Source organism: Fundulus heteroclitus, chromosome 15 (assembly GCF_011125445.2).
Source record: "Fundulus heteroclitus isolate FHET01 chromosome 15, MU-UCD_Fhet_4.1, whole genome shotgun sequence".
Taxonomy (NCBI): domain Eukaryota; kingdom Metazoa; phylum Chordata; class Actinopteri; order Cyprinodontiformes; family Fundulidae; genus Fundulus; species Fundulus heteroclitus.
In genome coordinates, this window is record NC_046375.1 from 17,941,966 (window position 1) to 17,958,486 (window position 16,521).

Here is a 16,521-nt window from a genome sequence, read left to right on the forward strand (position 1 = left end):
GGAAGACAGTTGCAGCAGTGAGATAATCTAATTGCATTACTTGTCTTAGAGTTTGTATAATCATACATAGCATTAAGTACAGGTCAAATAGTTTAATACATAGACTTGCTTGTTGGTTGGACTTTATGTTCAACAAGGATTGATGTCCAAATCAACTAAAAGCTGTTCTCTTGAATAATATTCTGATTAATAGAAACATTAAAAGTTCTTGTTTTAAATAGTCCTTGTTTACAAACATCTTTATTTAGAGGCCATATTTGTTGCTTGTGGTTAACGCAGAGAAAAGTCAAAATTGCAATTTTGGTTGAAATATATCGTAGGCAGAACGCAGTCATTTCTGCTCTGAGTTTAGATGCTGTGGGTCTTTTAGCAACTAATCCGCACAGCGAGGAAACGGGTTGATTTGTTGTTTGTATATGTTTAAAAAGACATGATAAATTAAACTGGGTTAAAAAAAAAAATCGCAGTAAATCGCAATATTTAGAAAAAAAAGTGCAATTAGATTATTTTCCAAAATCGTTCAGCCCATATATATATATATATATATATATATATATATATATATATATATATATATATATATATATATATATATATATATATATATATATATATATATATATATATATATCTATATCCCGATTTAGTAAAATTATCACAGCATTGGGTTAATTTCCACTGCTATGCTGATGACACTCAGCTGTATTTATACATAAATCCTGACTAATCCTAACAATTACTCCTTTGTTTTAACACCTGTTATAGTACTGCTTGTCTGTGAAAGTTGAGAACATATCTCTCCCTTTTTGATAAACTTAGAGTGGCTTATGTTACCCTGAGCAATCTCTTTAGTTATGCTGCTGGAAGACATCAGGGTCTATGCTGAGTTTTTGCATTGTTTGTTGCCATTTCAACTTTAACTTTTTGTTGTGTAATTTTTTTAATTCATAGCAGGTACACCTTGTCTGGCGTTCTGTTAGCTGTGACATCATATAGGGGAGACTAATCATCTGCTATTACCTTACAACATAGAAAGGATTCCTGGATCAATCTGTGCTTTTGTGTCTCTGCTCTGTCTTCTGTAACCCCAGTCAGTCAAAGCAGATGACCGTTTACACTGAGCCTGGTTCTGCTGGAGGTTTTCCCCTCCGTTAAAGGGGAGTTTTTCTTTCCACTGTCACTTCATGCATGTTCGCTATGAGGGATTGCTGCAAAGCCATCGACAATGCAGACAACTCTTGCTGTGGCTCTAGACTCTTTCAGGAAGAGTGAATGCTGCTTGTCAAGACTTGATGCAATCAACTGGGTTTCCTTAGATGGGAAACATTTTGACCAATCTGTCTGAATTATTTGATTCAATTTGTAAAGAGCCTTAAGATGACGTGTTGCTAATTGGTGCTATATAAATAAAACTGAATTGAATTGAAAACCATTTTAGAAAAGCGTCAAGTTCAGATTAATTTGCAGACATAAAAAGATAAGAATGAAAAACTTTTAAGACTAATTGTCTTCAGTTTTGGTTGGTTTATATCATGGCTTCAAAGCTTTCACTCAATATTTACAGACCAACAAAAAATGTTACCTAAAACGGCGTTTTGCTCCATACTGTGGTAAAGAATTCAGATGTCCGTCATTGGCCCAGCAGCCTGTCCCTCAGCTTGTATTCGGGGTGGTTATTCAAAGTGACAGCGCTGTGAAAACACAGCATCACATTGTGCGGTCTGAGGGGGCGACCTATTGACTGCTCCATACGCGCGGCTATGGAGGCGCTTTTGATCATCGCCGTGGCATGTGCGTCCTTGTCCTGCTCTGTCAAAGGTAAGTGCTAGAACAAGCAGGACTCTGGGCCTATAGCTATTGTTGCAGCATCCTATATTTTAAACATGATTTCAGTGTTTTTGTCACCAAATAGTAATTTGCAAACAGATACATGTATGGAAACAGGTCAGGGGATTCCATTGTTGTGGGTTTGTTGTGTATAGAAATGTTTTATATCGGTAGCAAGACAACTTAAGTGCTTTATAGAGTCAAAGGATTGAAATCTGTTTTAAAGGAAGCGACTGGTGGTGGGAATATGAGGAGGGAATACGACACTACAGCAAGGAGGCCCTCAGCAAGGTACGCTTTACCCCTCGTTTTAAACCTGGACCACAAAATGCAGTGGTATCAGACACGATGGGGTAAAAAACAGAACTGCTCATTAGAAATCAAAGGTTTTTCTCTGCTTTGCATCTTTATTCTAGTTCAGAGTCTAGGTCGCTTAAATCTAAAGAGCATATAATGTGATAAGTGGTTTATCTTTAGTAAAACAAGGTTCATCCGTTTCTGATTAAACTCAAAAAGGAAATCTCATACAATAATTAGTGTGTTTAATTCTTTTCATTATGATGATTATGGCTTACAGCTGTGGAAACCATAAAAATTCATTATAGCAGAAATTCTAAATATTAATACCGGTAAAAAAAAAATTACAAATCTTTATTATGGGCTAAAACATCATTAAGGAAGACGTTTGACTTGCCAGTTGTCCAGCAGGTGGTCAATGACGTCCTCCATAAGAGAGGTAAACCACATGGCTACAGAAGGCAGCTGTTCAGAGAGGGCTGTATCAAATCATGTTAATGGGAAGCTGAGTGGAAGGAAAAAGTGTGTTAGCAAAATTAGCAAACATAGCGGATAAGTTCAGCTTCGAGAGGCTTGTGAAGCAGAGGCCTTTCAGGAGTTTGTAGATTTAGAAAGCGTAAAGTTAATCCTTTAGGACCTGCCGCTCAGACACGTCCAGGATGTGTGCTACAGGTTTCTCATTTATCAAGTCAACATTCTGGAAAATGTCAGTGGTTTCTTACCCAGGCTAAAGGGAAAAAAAATAACTGCTCTGTTGCTCGGTGGTTTAAAAGGCCATTTTTCAGGTGAAAGTAAAGATTTTATTTTATTTGGAAATGAAGGTCCCAGTCTAGAGGAATGGAGAGGCCCAGAACCTCATGTGTTAAGTTTCTACAGTCTGTTGAGATCTGGGGGAGCCACGTCATCTGCTGGAGAACGGCTATCTAAGAAAAAGTTTGAGAGCACTTTATGCTTCCATCTGCTGACGAGCTTTATGTTAATGCTGATTTCATTTTTCAGCAGGACTTGGCACCTGCCCACACAGCCAGATGTACCAACACCTGGTTTTATGACCATGTCTCTCTGTCTGATCTCTGGGCAGAAAACCATTGGCCAGAAGATGAAGAGAGACAATAAACCAGTCAATAAGTATTTTATTCACACATTTCTTGTGCTATGCATCTATTAAAGGTGCTATAAAACTTGCATTTACATTACTTCTTACAAAAAAATAAAACAGAAAAGGAGTTAATACAACCTGGGCTTCCTTAAGACCTCAGCAGTACCTCAGGCTGGTCATCTCCATTTCATGTCATGTTGATGCAGTTATTCATGTAAAAGTTGCTCCAATTTAGTAGGTGGATGTATTTGTAAATTTTAATTATTGGGTTTCGTTGGCTGTAAGCAATAATTATTGAAATTAACAGAAACAAATGCAAATATACAACACCTTGAGGGGAATCGATAGAATACTGGAGTTTCCCTTTGTGTACCAAATTCCTGAAAAACAAAGAGCGAGTCCACTATAAAGACTTGATGAAGAACCAGTCCCTGCATCCATGGCGATATATATATATATATATATATATATATTCATTCCTACAATGATGCAAGAGAAGAGAGGTTGTATTTTGTTGTCTTGTTTAACCTTTACAGGAGTTTCCTGACAAAACGCGACCTGTGAGCTTCAAACATCCCGTGTTCCAGTGCCCTGACATGACCCCCTCCCCCTCTGTCCCCTCTTCAGGTATGTCAACGTCCAAAGTTGTCTTGGAACAGGAGCTTAAACCGCATTCGACTGACTGTCTTTCTTTTCCTGTTTTTTTTTTTTCTTCTTTCCAACCTTTGGATTAGTTGAATTTGTGAAGGCAGCAGATATTAAAGTCATTGCCGCTTTGGGGGACTCCCTGACAGTAGGTGCTTCTGTTTTTGTGCACCTTACAAGCTATTCTGAGGTTAATATTTACACAAAAAAGTAACTTTTTTTTTTTCCAGACAGCCATAGGTGCTAATGCCACCACTGTGCTTGGGATCCCTATAGAGTTTCGCCATGTGTCATGGAGGTGAGATTTTATCTCTCCCAATAAGAACACGTCTCCTTTAGAGGTTCTGCATGTCAACAACATTAAACTTAAAGCTCGAATACTTGTATTTATTCTGTACTAATAACATTATCTGTATCCCGTGAAGCATCGGAGGTTATGGGACTTTTCAAGATGTCATAACTTTGGCGAGTAAGACATTTACTATTTCTTCCCATCCTCTCGTTGTTTAATCAATTTGGAGTCAGGGCCTTTTCACAACTTTATTCCTCTCTGTGCATTTTAGACATCCTCAAATTATTCAACCCCAATCTGCTTGGCGCTTCTCCGGGAAAGACTATCCATGGCATGCATGCTCACATCAGTGACACGGGTTTTAATCTGGCCGTGACTGGACACAACACCTTGTAAGACCGCGTCACTGTACCGGACGCTGATCTCTGCCCGAGGGGGCAGCGTCCTAGTGGAGATATTAGTTTCTACGATTCACGCTCTTGCTTTTCATTTCACGTTCTGATAAATATTCGGCTTCAGGTTTCTGAGCAAGTCAGACATGTAACTGTATTTAACGTGATTTATTTTGTCTAGCAACCTCCCTGGCCAGACAAGAGAGTTAATCGACACCCTGAGAGGATATGAGGTAGTGTTGGCGCGCGCTCCCTTTGAACACAAAAGAAAGCTTTGAGACCGTCTTGTATGCAGACTGTGCTTTGTGCCACTTTAGGGCCTTAACTTTGAAAAAGACTGGAAGCTTCTTACTATCCTCATGGGCATGAATGACATCTGTGATTACTGCAAAGATAAGGCCAGCAGCGTAATTCCCTTTTTGTGTGTGCTGAATTTAGTTTAAAAGACAAAGACAGGTTGGCTGAATTGCTCCACTCTTTCTCTCTAGGCTCTGTATTCGGTGGACAACTTTATTCACTACATGACCCTCTCTCTGGAAATGCTTCTGAACGAGGTGAAGTGCAAACGAAAGGAAGAAACAAACGCGGTCTGATACATTTATTCAGTGAGTCTCCGCGCTTTTGTTTTAGGTTCCCCGTATGATCGTCAACGTGGTGCAGATCTTGCCCATGCATACTCTGAGGGAGGTGCAGAAGCCCACGCCAGGGTGTCTTCTACAGCGGTGAGCCCATATTAATCAGGATGTCCAGCTACAGTGCTGGTCTGCGGTGTACAGTCAGGAATGTGATCATGATGTAGGGCTCGTTATGACATATTTCAACTATTCTTCTCTAAGATTCCTGATTTTTTTTATTTATTTTTTTTACATTAATTGGGTGTGCAACTTGACATTTATGGTAGCAGCACTCAGGTTGGAAGACTGACCTTGACTCCTCCAGTAATTCTTCTTACCACTGAAACTTGGTTTCATCTGGACCGTATGTAGATTGCTCCACATTTTGGTTGTTCTTGAAGGCGGTGATGTTGATCTGAAACGTCCTGACCCAATGTCATCGATCTGAGGGTGACAGCTTTCATCTGATTGGTGGACTTGGGGCACAGTTGGGTTGTCCTGCAGGACAGTGTTTCCAAACACACAGCCAAAAATGTTGCTTGCTTGCATGAATAAAGTTTGTCTCTGGAACGGCCCAGAGGCTAAAAGCTTGCCCTGTGTGTGTAAACCAACCTGTTTAAATGAGCTCTACCTTTTTTGACTAAAAAAGGATGTGAGTTTCTCTGAACCTAGGTAAGGAGCATTTAACCAACTGTTGGTTAAATGCTCTTTTTTTGTTCTATTTAATCCTAAAAGATTTACGCAAGCTTCTGTACTAAGTTGTTATTCCTGGTGTTTCCTCTTTTTTGGTTCTGCCTGTTTCAGCTCCTTCTGCTCATGCCTGATAGAACCAGTGTCCAGATCTCCTGAACTTCAGGAGCTTGTTGAGGTCAATCTGGAGTTTCAGGTGCCACTTTCGCTGTTTTTCTGTTGCATTGGTATTTATTATTTATTACATCAGCTCGTTAATTTTTTGTAGCCCTGAGTCCCAGGTACAAGGGTTAGAACAGGTTTACAAATATATGATCATTATATGAATAAAATGATTCTGCAACCATTTACCTTTTCTTTTTATTCAATTCAATTCAATTCAATTTTATTTATATAGCCCCAAATCATGAAACATGTCATCTCAAGGCACTTTACGAAATCAAGTTCAATCATATTATACAGATTGGGTCAGATTATACAGATTGGTCAAAAATTTCCTATATAAGGAAACCAGTTGATTGCATCAAAGTCCCGACAAGCAGCATTCACTCCTGAAGAAGCGTAGAGCCACAGGGTTTTATTGCTCCAAAACCGGGTCATTTGTGATGATACCAGTATTTATAAGGCCGTGTTTACCTTTTCTAAATAAGTACCTTTTTTTTAAAAGAGTACAAGAGCTGATGGGTGCCTCTGTCCTAAATATCATAAAACGATTCTGTAATCTCAGATCTTTCCTTGGATTGTGGCTTACTGCTTGTTTTTGAAATCGGGTGAATGATTAATTTCTTTTCTTCCAGAAAAGACTTGAGAAGCTGCTGTACAGCGACCGCTTCTTCAGGGAGGATTTTGCTGTTGTTCTCCAGCCCTTCCTGAAACACGCTGACCCTCCTCGCCTCCCGGTAATCAATGCCACAGCAAAAAGTAAAAAGATAAAACAAAAAAAAAACAATCATATTGTTGTCATGGGATGATCTGCTTTCAGGAGATCAATCAGCGCAAAACTTTGCGCTGAGAGAATTGAATCACCAGGATCCCTGTTCAAACATCTGGGGTTTTTTGGTTTTGCTAATTCACACTTGTTGTTCTGATAGGTCGGAGAGTTCATCGCTGAATCTAAAAAGCATGTTTTATCCCCTCTGGGCAGAATGGGAAGATTGACATGACCTTCTTCACGCATGACTGCTTCCACTTCACCATAAAGGGACACGAGGAGCTGGCCAAAGGACTGTGGAACAACATGGTGAACTAGTCCTTACGCTGACTCTGTTAAAAGTAATAGCGCAGTGGCTAAAAAAAAAAATGAACAAACCATTCGGATCCATTTACTGCAGATAGAAATGCCACGAGAGCAGCCATGTCCACAGAACATTAATTAATGAAGTACTCTGAAGTTATGTGATTGCTTTTAAAAATACGGTCTTTTAATCGAGGCTATGCAGGTGGTGCAACATGGTTGGGGTGACTTTAGCTTCAAATGTTGGACGCTGGACAGCTGCCAATGAATCCAACAGGAATAGTAAAAAATAACACAGCTCAAACCACATCACTGTACTGTATCACTGGTACAGCTAGCTTTTGAATAGCAAAAGTGGCTCCTTTTTTTTTTTATCACTATTTTAAGTTTCTTTATGTCCGACCTCTTTCTTGATCATTTATATTGTGAAACATGAAGCATTTTTCCTAGATTTAATCTGCACCCAGTGGAAAATAAAAATGCATGTTGCATTCCATCCCAACGATTACATTATTAGTCGTGTTTTTTTTTTTTTTATATATAAAAACTTAGCTGCGACACACATGTCACCACCTATTTCTGTATCCTGCTAACAGTTTCAGCCCGACGGAGGAAAGGTGATCGTGAGCAGCTTTTCTGAACCCATCAGTCTCAACTGTCCGCCTTCGGTGAGTCCCAGGATGGTAGCTTTCACCGGGTAACGCTCAGAAACCGAGACTAACACCCGCCACAGTAAACAGTTCACTGTATATTAACTAAATAATAATAAAACGTTGTACATCTGAAGGATAATAGGTGTTAGATGTTGAATAGACGTGTAAATATGTTATTTACATACATTATTGACTCTTGCTTTGCTGAATCAATCTGTGTTGCCAGATCTAGCAAACCTGTGCTCTGTAAAAGACTCCATATTGTTGATTTTACGTTTTAACCTTTTAAAAGAGATGCAATGTGTTGTTTCTCGGATCTTGAACCCACAAATCGCTTTAGCCGTTTTGGTCCGGTTCACTTCTGGTCCCAGGATCAGCACATTCATTCAGGATATATCCTGAAGAAGTGCTTAATAACCAACAGGTACAGCATACAGGAAATGGGAAGGGTCATGGGATACTTTAAGTAGTCTCTGTTTTGGTATTACGAGAGTCCTTGAGCAGCTACTGGTGCTGAATCAGGGGACCAACAAATAGTATATGACAAATAAATACATTTGCAAAATATAGAGAATCTATAAAATAAATCTGTAATAAGATATGGTATAAATTAATTTCCTGTCTTGTGTTATTTGTGTGCCTGCAGGAACACCCGTATATCTACACCCGGCCGGTCGCAGCAAAGTCGAGTCGCACTCTTCTTCCCTCCAAGGCTAATTCGCTGGCAGCCATCATCCTGCTGCTCCTGCTGCATGTGACCTAAACCCATCTCAGATTTCCAGTTCTGGTCAGAACCTTACATACATTTATGGGGATGAAGGTTCTTAATTATTTTGGGCTTTTAATAAAATATTAGACAACTGTTTTTTGCCATGATAGTAAGACATAACAACAAGCACCTTCAGTAGTTTTTAAGAACAAGAACTGGGTGCACAGATTTGAAGCTAATGAGGACTTTTTCTAATCCACTCATGATCAAAATGACACAATCTTCTATTAGTGTTTACTTAAATGTTGTCAACTACTCTATAATGGGTGTTTTCAAGAATCACACAGTTTACCCTCATGCTGTGGGCCCGTTTTGGTACTGGTGCGTTACACAAAGGGAATGGAATCATGAACACAAGGAAGTAGCTCCAAATTCGTTGATTTTTATCAAGCATATGGGTAGATGGTTGACACTTGGACATGGCTGGGCGTTCCAACAGGTTTAGGTACGCAGGTTAGCTTTTAGCTTCTGGAACAGCCGGAATCCTGTTGAAAACTTGTGAGATATGCTTAAGATCCAAGTCCATGCTAGGGAGCTTAAGTAAGCTCTGCCATTACTGCTAGGAAGAGAGGTCCAGTGTTGTGCCAGAATTATACCAGCTGCTTGTAGATGTTGGCAAAACACATGTCTGTTCTCTACAAAAGATACTTATTAGTTAGGTGTTTGAATTTTCTTGCATCCTCATGTACAATCTGGGTAATTTCTGGACTTAATTTACAATAAATTCTTACTTTTGCATTTAATTATATATATATATATATTTTGAACTTGTGTTTTGCATAATCTTTAATCCACGAAGACAACGGTTTTAAATGAACTATTAAAAGCCCCGGATATATGATGAACTTCTGACCCAATGTTGTATGGAGCTGTTGCTTTCTTGTCCTAATGTAGGTCTCTCCATCGATGCGGTCTCTGAGTGAGCCACAACGCCACTTTGAATGTCTGAGCATCACTTGGGAAGATTCCAGCAGTTGTTTTTTTTACAACACAATGAACCCGTCTTTAGCAGATAGACTTGGAGCTGGCGGAGAGGTTTAGCCGTTGTAGACAATGACTACTTTGTGTATTTTTGAGGAGAAATTACCGGCATGTGTCGTCTGCCTTCGGAAATGTGTATTTATTTCACACAGATGTTAATAAAGACGGACGAGTAAAACTTTTAAATTGGTGTTATGGCATTTTTACACTCGTGCATGGAGACATAACCAAACAGGATGTTGGAACTCAAGGCAAAATGTTCTGGTTGTGTGTGTGTGTGAAGATATTGATGCTCCTTAAAGATTTCCACTCATCCTGCTGTGACCACAGACTTTAGCTTCAGACTTGTACATCAGGAAGAGGCAGGAGGCAGAGCTGGAGGCAGCAGAGATGAAGATGTTTTAGGTTCTTTTTGGGAGTGACGAGGAAGGATGGGATCCCGAATGATTACATCAGAGGGACAGCTCATGTTGGACGTATTGGAGATAAAGCCAGAGAGGCCAGACATTGTATTTAAATGGGATTTTATGTGATAAAAGAAGTGAAGTACATGTGTGGGAAGTGGAATCAAATCATACAATTATTTTTACAAATAAAAATCTAAAATGCACAGCAGGTATTTGTATTTCGCCCCACTGAGGCAGGACTCTGTAGAACCAGCATGGTTTCATTGGGTATCTCTATACCAGCTTTGGACATCTGGAAACTGATTTATTTGCTTATTCTTCCTTGCTGAAATGGCTAAGGCTCAATCTGATTGGTTGGGGAGGCGGGGGTGTCTATGAACACTGGCTTCCACATTTGTCTGCTGTTCCTAAATTGGCTTTGGGTCTGGAGTTGGACTGGGCGATTCTGAAACATGATTAAGCTTTGATCTAAACCAGCCCATCACATCTCTGACAAAATGTTGGTTGTTGTCACGCTGAAGCCAAATCTTCGCCTCCGTCTCAAGTCTAGGATAATCCTGGTTTTCTTCCAGGATTATCCTGTATTTAGCCACACAAATACACACACCACCCGTCAAATCTCAGCTTCTCTGTCCACGGCATAATCGTCTTCTTCTTTTGGCTTTTCTCTTTCAGCGTTCTAATCCTGTCTTCTGTATCATCTTCTCTCACACCAACTACCTTCATGTCCTCTTTAACTCCATCCATAAATCTCCTTTTTGGTCTTCCTCTTGGCCTTATGCCTGGCTGTTCCAGCCTCAGCATCCTTCTACCGTTGTACCCACTATCCCTCCTCTGTTCATGTCCAAACCATCTCAATCTGGCCTCTCTGGCTTTATCTTCAATACGTCCAACATGAGCTGTCCCTCTGATGCACTCATTCAGGATCCCATCCATCCTCGTCACTCCCAAAGAGAACCTAAAACATCTTTATCTCTGCTGCCTCCTGCCTCTTCCTGAGCACTGTTGTCTTTAAACCAGACATCGCTGCTCTCAGCCCCTGTCTTGTACACCTTTCCTTTGATTCTCGCTGATACTCTTTAATCACACAACAGCGGACACATTTCTGCGCCTGTTCCATCCTGCTTGGACATGTTTCTGTGCCTATTCTCGCCATTTCCCTGGACTGTTGACCCTAAGTGCTTAAAATCCACCTCCACCTTCTCTATCTCTGCTCCTTGTAACCTCATGGCTCCACTGGGTCCCGCTCATTCACACGCACGTATTCTGCCCTGCTATGACTAACATTTGATTTCATTGCATGGCACGAGGCTGCAGCCATTTCTTTAGAACTTATTTTGTGACCTGTCTGGTGACTTCTTCTGTTTGTTCATCGATGTTCTCTAACAAACCTCTGAGGCTTTCATCCAACCGATGCACATTTACGTCTTGCGCTGGATGTCGTTGTGGGCTGAAAGCAAAAGAGGGACACACTTAGTAAAAGCATGTCGAAAGCCACGCAACAATTTTCTACCTTTTCACAATCATGTACAACTTTATTTTATGATGATGATGAACTATGATGAACAAATAGTTTAAACTATTTCAAACTATGTGTCACACTGCATTCACACATGAAAACACTTCTATAGAAATTCCATTATAAGAAAAATAAATACATAAAAGAAGCACGTTACATTACATTCACAGTAAAAAAAATGTATAAAGACCCTTGTATAAAAAAAAATCAAATAAAATACCAATGAAAAACAAAGGTGGTGGCTGTAACAAGAAAACAACATGGAAAACTCCAAGGGGTGTGAATACTTTTGTGAGGCACTTTATTCTCATCAAATAAGAATCCTGCTCATATGTGGGATCCCGTAGAAAGGCGCGGCTGCTAGCTTCTACAATCTCAGCAAAACTGATTTAAATATGGAAATGCTGTCATTCTTTTTATCCTCCGGAGATCTCGCCAGACGGCTCAGTCTTTTCAAGCAGCGTGGAATAAAGTCTGCTCCTCAGCTCTTCAGGCTGTGACTGGCCCACTTTCATTTTTCTCCCCAGAACCTGAATGTCCATGCACTGAGAACTCTTACAGGCACAAAGCAAGCCGCTAAGAGCGGGTAAATCACAAAAAAGAAGATTAAAAACCACAGAGTCATTGTCAACATTGTTGTGAACGGGACACAGGAGGACGAGCCAGGTGTAACATAAACTGAGTTGCTGTCTGGTTAAACAGTTTATCATGAGCACAAAAGCAGATGGGAGCCTGTTTCTGGTTCAACTATATGCGGTTTGGCTCAGAATTGGTATGTTTACCTTTCGAATGTATGCGCTGGATAGCATGGCAGGTAATGGGTTTTATAGAAACTAGCTGCAATGTACACAAGTCTTACACTGCGACTGAATGACGGGGATGTCTTTTTATGTGTTCTTGTTTATTTTTCCAGCATTTTAAAGGACGGAGACTATTTGGAGGTTGCTCTTTTTATCCCACAGTATCAGTTTTGCGTCTGGAATATGACCCTCCTCTCTGCTTTTATCTCCTTCCTTCTGGAGGTGTCATCAGGGTGAATTTCAATCAGACCACTTAGCTGTCAGGTTTTATAATGAAGCTATGATCCCATTCAGAGACGGGCCTCTTCATGTTTAAACAACCCCACCGCTGGTTGACGCGGGACAATATGGATCCGTCTCTGACGCAGGTGGACCTTTTTATTGCCGCTCAGAACGCATAATGGGATCTTTGGGATCTCTGTGGATGGTGCTGGGGGAGTAAAACGAAGCGGCGAGCGGTCCAGCTCCCGCCGCTGGAAACCTCTCTTCGTCGTTTATTTTGATGAATCTGCTGCAAGCAGACTGTTTTTAGATGGTTCCACAATTTAGATGTCAGTTCCTTGAGAACACGTAGGCAACTATATAATTATACTTGTTATAAAACAGCTTAAAAACAAAGAAATGTGTTCTTATTCCAGCTACTTTGTGGTGGCCTATCAGGAAAAACTTGCCAATTGTAGCCGGAGAACGACAAGATTAGAAGAAGTTCAAAGAGCATGAAAACCTTTGCACGGCGCTTCATGTTGTATAAACCCAGACGCGCTTTTTTACATTCACATGTAAACTGAGAATTTTACAAACTGACGCTATACAAATGGATGTGTATAACATGAGAAGACGTCATTAGCTCTATTATCATCCTCTGTTTACTGAACTTATGTCCCAGCACCACACAACCAGAACAGGTTCTTTGAAAAGGTCCCTTTTCATACAAAGCCCTTTCAGATTATGCAAGAAGTTGGCCTGATGACAACGATGAATTTCCCCCTATCTTCGTGATGCTGTTTGTTCATCAGTGCTCACCAGCAAACCTCTGAGATCTATACAGAACAGAATCAAAGGCAGCTGATCACACTAGATTTTATTTAGGAGGATCAGACTAATGGATTCTGGAAACCAATCGAAAACACCCAAAATACTGGGACGAGTGTCCTTTTTCTGGACACTGTAGAATTATGCACAATGTGTTAGTCTATCTCATAGAGCCCCCCCCCCCCTCCACCCCCCAGAAAAAAAGGCCACAACAAAGCATACGGTTCACACATGACTGAATTGATAAAAGTTCAAGTTCAAATGTAAAATGCTATTTGAGACAAAATCTGTGGTTGTTTTATTGTATTTGAACAATCTCTATGAAGAAATATGTTATTTAAATTGTTTATTATTGAAGTCTTTTTGGCCTAGACATAAGCACATTTTTCTTCAAAGAAAACTTTGCCCCAAACGACTGGACTGATTTATTTTTATTTTTTTTATTTTTTTAAACTTTCTCATAGCCAAATTTTGTGAGTCTCAAAATATTTCACAATTTTCTGTCCTGTACATTATCATTTCCTCACAGTTCTAAAATCAGATTCAAATCTGTACATTCATTTGGTTTCTTCCTTTATAAATGGTTGATGAGCTACATATGGCTGACCCACTTTAAAGGTCTACTAACATTTTCAAATCTTTCAAGCAGATGTTTGCGCAATGTCCTCTAGCATCCAAGAACAATAATTAAATTTGGACTGTCAAGCTGCCGTGTCCTTGAGGGGAAACTACTGAAAAATCACATTTCCATTAATAGACTTCATAGCTGTAACAGATTCTGCTTGTAAATAATGTACTGCCCCTGTGCCTACTGTCAAAATTCAGCCTTTTGGAGCACAATATTCCCAAATACTTGGCTTGTACTAATGCAAAAGTAGTGAGTCATCCCCGAGTTCTTAATATTTGATTATAAGGAGTCTGACTTTCTGAAAATCATCTTTGGAGAGATTACACCACTGTATACCGTTTGCCATTTGAATCAATGCTACTATCACAATCCATTTAAAAAAAATCTAAATAGCAATGGTGCCTAAGTTTGATGATTGTTTAATTCTTTTTACCATTTTGTAAAATGTTTGAAAACAAAGGATCTGAGGGTAAATGATGCCCTGTTGGATGAAAGGCGTTTTTGTCTGGTTTGTTCTTCATGCAAACATGTACCACACAAATATGAAAACATAAACACCATAAATTATGCAGGTAATTCAGAATGTCAGCTTGTTTTATGACTGAGAACTATTTTATGTTAAAAGTCCCCTCACATGATGTATGTGTTTAATGTTATGTAATGAATGAGTGGAGCACTAAAGTCGTGCTGTTAAGCTGTCGTCAAAATTATCCTTAAACCATACTGATCGTGTTTTATGTTGCTTTTCTCAAACCGGTTTTGTCCTTTTTTTTGTTGTTGTTGCTTTGCTTGGTCAGATGATGCTGAAAGGCAGACACTTCTTAAACAATAGATCATTGGACCTGTTGAGTGGATGACCCGCAGCTGTTTGCAGCACCCCGTCCATCAGGCAGGAGCTGTGGACAGCTAAATCGGATTTTATGAAACGAATCCCCCCCCCTTTGCACAATGAGTCTTGTCTGTTTCCTTCAGGTGGAGACGTCTAGTCCCAAGATGTAGAACAAAAGGATCTAATTTCTCCCCGTCAGAAATCTTATTCTCTTTCCCTGGGGTTTTAAATTCAGATTTTGAGGCAAAGCCTTCAGCTACCAGGCTCTTTTTCTGTTAAGTCAGCTTCTAAATTAGATACCAGAGAATTTCATCCTTAAAAATGTATTTATCTTTTTTAATTTCCCCTTTAATTGACTTGCTTTTGTTTTTTGATATGTTCACTTTTTTAGTGGTTTTACATATCTGTTATTTGGGTGTTTTTGTTTCTGTTTGTTTATTTGTTGTTTTAGAGTGTTTTTATTTCATGTATTTCATTTTATTGTATTTTTCATATTTAGAATGCTTTATATTATGACTGTGGGGTACATGGATGCCATAGTGACTGTTTTTTTAAGTTTGCTTTTATTGTGTCTTGGGTGTTTTTGCTACACATATACTTTTTTTGTTTACTCATGTTTTATTTTACAGATTGCTTTCTAATTTGGTGGCAAACTGTATGTGGTGAAGAAAAAAATGACCTGCACATACAAAAAACTGTAACCAACACCTGTGACTTGTACCACAACCACAAATGTCAGTATGTTTTATTGGGATTCAATGAGACAGACCTACATAGTGGTGGCTCTAAATACAGAGCCCATCAGGCATCTGTACCTCCTGAGGAAAGCACCCCCTAAACCTGATGCTGCCACGATCATGTGTCACTGTAAGGATGGTGCGGTCAAGGTGATGTACAGTGTTGCTTTTCTGCCCCCCAATCAGAATGCTGACACCAATTTTCTGAATATAACAGTATATGCTTTTCAATATTTATAAATACAAATCTGATCAGTATGGTGTGCATACATAATAAACCCTCTGTACTCTGATGCCCCTAAATAAAATTCTGTGCAACCTAACTATTTCCAAAGTCATTCACAACAAAACAGAGTCCACCTGTCTGCAGCTTAACCTCAGCATAAATGCAAATCACAGGTATTGGTAACTATTAGTGAACAGACTCAAAATGAAAATAAGTACACTCCACACTTTTCAGATTGATTTTGGTTTGTGATATTTTCTTAAAACCATGTACTATTTTCCTTTCACTGTCAGTCAGATGTGGAGGGACAAGAGAAAAACTACTCAAGTAACAGTAGCACTTCAACATATTTTTACTCAAGTAGATGTAAAAAGAACCAAGAAATTATTCAAGTAAGAGTAAAAAAGTATTCTGTACTGTAGGAAGACAACTCAAGTACTGAGTAATTAATCATAACATCTGATTTAATATTATAAGTGATGTAATTGGACTGACAAATATATAAGGTATAAATCCAGTTATTTTAAAGACTGAAATAATAAATATACACAAAATAGCAATTACAAGATAAATTCAGACAGAAGAAACACCTTTCAGATTTTTTTTTCAATATAACACAAATGAAACCAATACACTACAGCAGCTAATGTATATACAGTATGTTACAATAGTGGAACGTACTTCCAACAGCAATAAGCACTGTTTACTGTCCGTTCACTTCACCTCCAAATGGTACAATTAGAAAAAATTAAAACAAAGCTTGTGTACAAAGAAGAAGTCTCACTTTAACATACATTTTAGGTTTGTGACTCTCTGGTTCATTTTTGATTAAAACAAGTGTGTTATTTAT

At 39.2% G+C, this 16,521-nt stretch overlaps 1 protein-coding gene across 2 annotated transcripts; it reads left to right on the plus strand.

The window, feature by feature from the left end:
* The first annotated feature begins 1,439 nt into the window (after nt 1-1,439).
* Nucleotides 1,440-9,679, plus strand: si:dkey-177p2.18 (phospholipase B1, membrane-associated). 2 transcript variants are annotated; one of them, XM_012879019.3, is made up of 16 exons: nt 1,440-1,818; nt 2,054-2,118; nt 3,760-3,850; nt 3,958-4,016; nt 4,099-4,166; nt 4,294-4,337; nt 4,432-4,552; nt 4,734-4,785; nt 4,870-4,950; nt 5,041-5,106; nt 5,183-5,274; nt 5,971-6,052; nt 6,654-6,755; nt 7,001-7,096; nt 7,687-7,758; nt 8,390-9,679. In XM_012879019.3, exons 1-16 carry the CDS (start codon nt 1,761-1,763, stop codon nt 8,504-8,506), a joined length of 1,266 nt encoding a protein of 421 aa, XP_012734473.2. In that variant the 5' UTR covers nt 1,440-1,760; the 3' UTR covers nt 8,507-9,679. The 2 variants fall into 2 exon arrangements, with proteins under 2 accessions (XP_012734473.2, XP_036003468.1); XM_036147575.1 differs by lacking the exon at nt 1,440-1,818 and adding an exon at nt 1,836-1,963.
* The last annotated feature ends 6,842 nt before the right edge of the window (nt 9,680-16,521 follow it).

Bases quoted from the DNA above. Each gene is read 5' to 3' on its own strand.
- si:dkey-177p2.18 (XM_012879019.3), top strand. From the start codon at position 1,761: ATGGAGGCGCTTTTGATCATCGCCGTGGCATGTGCGTCCTTGTCCTGC. The intron at 4,338-4,431 runs GTAAGACATTTA...TGTGCATTTTAG, and splicing joins AGATGTCATAACTTTGGCGA to ACATCCTCAAATTATTCAAC. The intron at 6,756-7,000 runs GTAATCAATGCC...CCCTCTGGGCAG, and splicing joins CTGACCCTCCTCGCCTCCCG to AATGGGAAGATTGACATGAC.